Source organism: Lepidothrix coronata, unplaced genomic scaffold, assembly GCF_001604755.1.
Source record: "Lepidothrix coronata isolate B3197 unplaced genomic scaffold, Lepidothrix_coronata-1.0 Scaffold860, whole genome shotgun sequence".
NCBI classification, from domain to species: Eukaryota; Metazoa; Chordata; class Aves; order Passeriformes; family Pipridae; genus Lepidothrix; species Lepidothrix coronata.
Genome location: NW_016691040.1, coordinates 5,589 through 9,342, shown reverse-complemented (window position 1 = coordinate 9,342; position 3,754 = coordinate 5,589). Strand labels below are relative to the sequence as shown.

The window sequence follows — 3,754 nt, the reverse complement described above, 5'->3', positions numbered from 1 at the left end:
CATCCATCCATCCATCCATCCATCCATCCATCCATCCATCCATCCATCCATCTATCTGCCCACCCACCCACCTCTGGGTGACACAGAGGGACAACAACAACAAAAAAAAGGGTGACAAAGCTCTCTTGGAACCCCTTCAGGCACTGGAGAACGCTTGGAGGTCTCTCCAAAGCCTTCTCTTCCCCGGGCCGGATGCCACGACTCTCCCTCGCAGCCTCGGAGCAGCTTTGGCTGCTGAAAAGTGGGAAAATTTCTGTATTCCTTTGCTGCTGGGAGCTCTCCTGGCCGTGAGCAGCCCTGGGGAGGGTGGACCACGTGTGTTCTGAGTTGTGGACGCTCCGTGGGGGCTCAAACCTGCGCCGTGGCCTGGCGGGGGTCCAGCCACTCCGGGGGAACGTGCCAAGCGTGGGATGGGCCCGGCCCATTCCCCGGATGATTCCATGCTGCTCCTCGGTGTGACAGGGACGTGAGGCCTCCCAGGGACGCCCTGAAGCAGAGGACAGACCTTTCCCCCGCCGGGAATAAAGGAGCGGAACGCCGGCGCCGATCCCAGCTGTTGATGCCGACGAGCGCGTTTCCATTGACGTCAGCGGACTTTGGAGCGACCCTTCGCCTTCCCAGCCCGGTGCCACCTCCCAAAAACAGCCCCAGCGACCCCGTCCAGCTCCGGTGCGAGCCCAGGTTGGATTGTTCCGCATCCAGGCGCCCAACATGGGTGGCTGGAGCTGGGGGGGATCGGGGCCTTCTCCCGGGAGTCGGGACCAGAGGGGAGATCTAGGTTGGATATTTGGGGGAATGTCTTCATGGAAAGGGTGTTCAGGCCCTGGAACAGGGCAGTGTCCCTGGGTGTGCTCAACAACAAGTGGACCTGGCACCTGGGGACATGGGTCGGCGGTGACCTTGGCTGGGGGACAGTTAATGATTAATGATCTCAGAGGCTTCTCCAGCCTTAATGATTCCTTAATGATTCCATAACCCATCCACAACTGCTCCTGGGTGTCACAGCCCATCCCAGCTGGGCAGCTCCTGGTGTGAGCCGAGCCTCAAACCTGCAACCAGAGCTCTCTGGCTCAGGGGCAGCTCTTCTGAATCCCGGGACATTTTCAGTCTGGGAGCTCTGGGCTCCAAATTTCGGAGGTGGGATCCTGAGAGAGATCCCATCTGAGATCCAGGAAAGCGCCAGGCCCCGGAGCTGGTGGTGCAGGCGATGGGCTGCCAGGGGGAAGGAGAGTCCAGTTCCATTGGGAACCCTCCTTTCCCCTGTGGAATCCTTGTTGGTTGGCTCCACTGACCACCAACTCAAGGGTAATTATGTCCTGCCCCATCAAATCAAACGTGAGGCCTGAGCTGGCAAAAAGCTGCTGTTCCACACCCTGGAAGGGGCTGAATTGATTTTTATTTATTTCATTGATTTTGATCTAAATTTGTACATATACATTTATTTTTTTTTGGTATAAAAATCCATTCTTTCTTTTAATATTCCTGGATGGGGCCAGTCCCATCTCTACCAGGAGCTCCAGCACTCTCAACCCTGCTCTGGAGGATTTTCTCCCTTCAGAGGATCTTATTCCCATGAAGGATTTTCTCCCCATGGAGCGCTGCAAGGCTCTTCCTGCAGCTCCACAGGGACAGGGATGGCCTGTTAAAAATTTTGTTAAAAATAAAGGGAAATTTTTCCTATGGAAAACATTTCTCCTTTAGAACTCCGGCTGCTTTGCTGAAATCCTCTGAAACACGTGAAATTTGCCCTCCCCTCTTCAGTCCTGCACCTTCCCCGGGGGGTTCCCCTGCCCATCCGTGTGCCCAGCTGGCTCTTTGCCATCAGGAATTCTGTTTTCCAAGCGAAACCCCCGGTCTGGGTTGGATTTGAGGAGCAGCAGAGAATCTGGGCCCAAGGGAGAGAGATTCCCAAGGGGTGTTTTTTTCCCCTCCCTGAAACCTGATGCTGGTCCCGAGTCCAGACCCGGCTAAATCAAGTCCCCAACAGGTGCCAAGACAACAAGGAAAAATAGCAACAGTGGCCTGGGAGATCCGAGGCCTGGTGCTCCACAGCTCCCACTGCTGGAGATCAGCCTGCTGTTGATCCTGGAAGAGGAGGAGATGGACAAAACTGGTTCCCCCCTCGGTCACAACGCTCCCAAAACCGACTCATGGCCTTGCTCTGCTTCTGGGTGAAGGGTCCCGAATCCACCAAACTGCTAAAAACTGGGATTTGGGCTTTGAGTCCGTTATTTCTGGATTTGTAGGGCTCCTGAACGAAATTCTGCTGGATTAACACCAGGAGAAAGATGGGAAGTGAGTTATGGGAAGGCTCTGGGGGGCAGAGGGGGTTTCTAACCCTGGGTGTTTATTTTGCTGCAACGTCACATCCTTAGGGAAAAAGGAACACGTGAGAATCGAACCAAAAACCTGGGATGTGCCTTCAGGAGAGGAGCTGGGATCAGCTGGCACCACCCATGCGAGAGCAGTGAGTGCAAACCAGGGGGTCACCTCTCCCCTTTCCCGTGGTCCAGGTCTCCAATTCCTTTCGGCTGCAGAGACCCCTGATCCAAGGTCTTTCCCGGTCGCAGCCACGGATCCGGAGCCAGCCGCTCTCCCGGGTCCCACACGGAGCGAGCGGGGGTTAAAAGTGCAACAAAACCACCCAAAGAGCAGAGCTGAGGAGGAGGAGGAGGAGGAGGGGGGACGAGGACACGCGAGGGCAGCTCGCCCCGGCCTGGAAGATGTGGAGCTTCTCGGCGTCGGGCAGGAAGAGCCGGGCGTCCTCCAGCGCGCCGCGGGCCGCCATGGTGAAGTTGGCGTCGCCCGAGGTCACCACGTCGAAGACGCACGACTGGAAGTAGACGTCCTCCACGGGCAGCATCTCCCGGCACAGCGCCCGCGCCGTGTCGGCCGGCACGCGCCCGCGCCCGCGGGGGCTGCGGGACAGGCGCTGGCTGCGGGGGCAGCCGCCCACGCACAGCTGCAGGTCCTGCTCCTCCGTGAAGGCCCGGGCCACCTCCTCGGCGGCGCGGATGGAGAAGGAGAGCTGGCGGCCGGCCTGGCGCACGGCGATGGTGGTGCCGATGTAGGCGGCGCGGATCTCCACGTGCCGCCCCGGCGCGCGCTCGCGGATGGCCAGGCTGCTCCCGCCCGGCCGCGCGCCCCCGTTCACCGAGCCGTCCTGGAAGGCCGCCGGGACGTTGTCCAGCTCGGCCTGGTAGACCTTCTGGTCGATGCATTCCTTCATGTTCTTGAATATGATGGTGAGCTGCGGGGAGCGGGGCGGGAGGGAGGTGAGCGCGGCGGCCGCGTCCCCATCCCAAGGTGTCCGGGGTATCCCAGGATACGCGTCCACCCCACTGATCCATCCCCAAACCATCCCTCCCACGGTTCTTTCGGGATAACAGCGATCTTTCCTTTCCTTCTTTTTTTAGCACCATTTAAGCAACGGAAAACGGAGACGGAGCCAAACCCAGCAAGATCCTTCCGGGTACCCCACAGACCATGTTGTCACCCCGTGACAATGGGAGCACTTGAGGGTCCCCTTGACAGCCTTCATCCCTCTCCTTCCTCCTTCCTCGCTCTCCCTGGGTCTCGCCGAAGCAACTCCTGCCCTCCCCAGGTATTTTAGGGAGCCCTGCCCCCGGATTTGCCGCCCAGCCCCATCGCAGCAGCGTTACCTTGCTGGTGACCGTCGCGTTGGACCCCTTGGCCACCGGCGAGCTGGTGGCCTGCACGAACAGGTAGTCGTTGTCCAGGAGCGGCCAGGAGC

The 3,754-nt window shown here is 59.2% G+C and overlaps 1 protein-coding gene across 1 annotated transcript; it reads right to left on the bottom strand.

The window, feature by feature from the left end:
• Positions 1 to 1,441: 1,441 nt before the first annotated feature.
• On the bottom strand, positions 1,442 to 3,748 carry HFE2 (hemochromatosis type 2 (juvenile)). Its single transcript, XM_017840099.1, has 2 exons — positions 3,663 to 3,748; positions 1,442 to 3,250 (listed from the first exon to the last, which is right to left on the bottom strand). Exon 2 carries the CDS (start codon positions 3,227 to 3,229, stop codon positions 2,624 to 2,626), a length of 606 nt encoding a protein of 201 aa, XP_017695588.1. The 5' UTR covers positions 3,230 to 3,250; positions 3,663 to 3,748; the 3' UTR covers positions 1,442 to 2,623.
• Between the last annotated feature and the right edge of the window lie 6 nt (positions 3,749 to 3,754).

What these genes read in the sequence shown, in the direction of transcription:
- HFE2 (XM_017840099.1), bottom strand. Translation starts at nt 3,229, where the DNA reads ATGAAGGAATGCATCGACCAGAAGGTCTACCAGGCCGAGCTGGACAAC.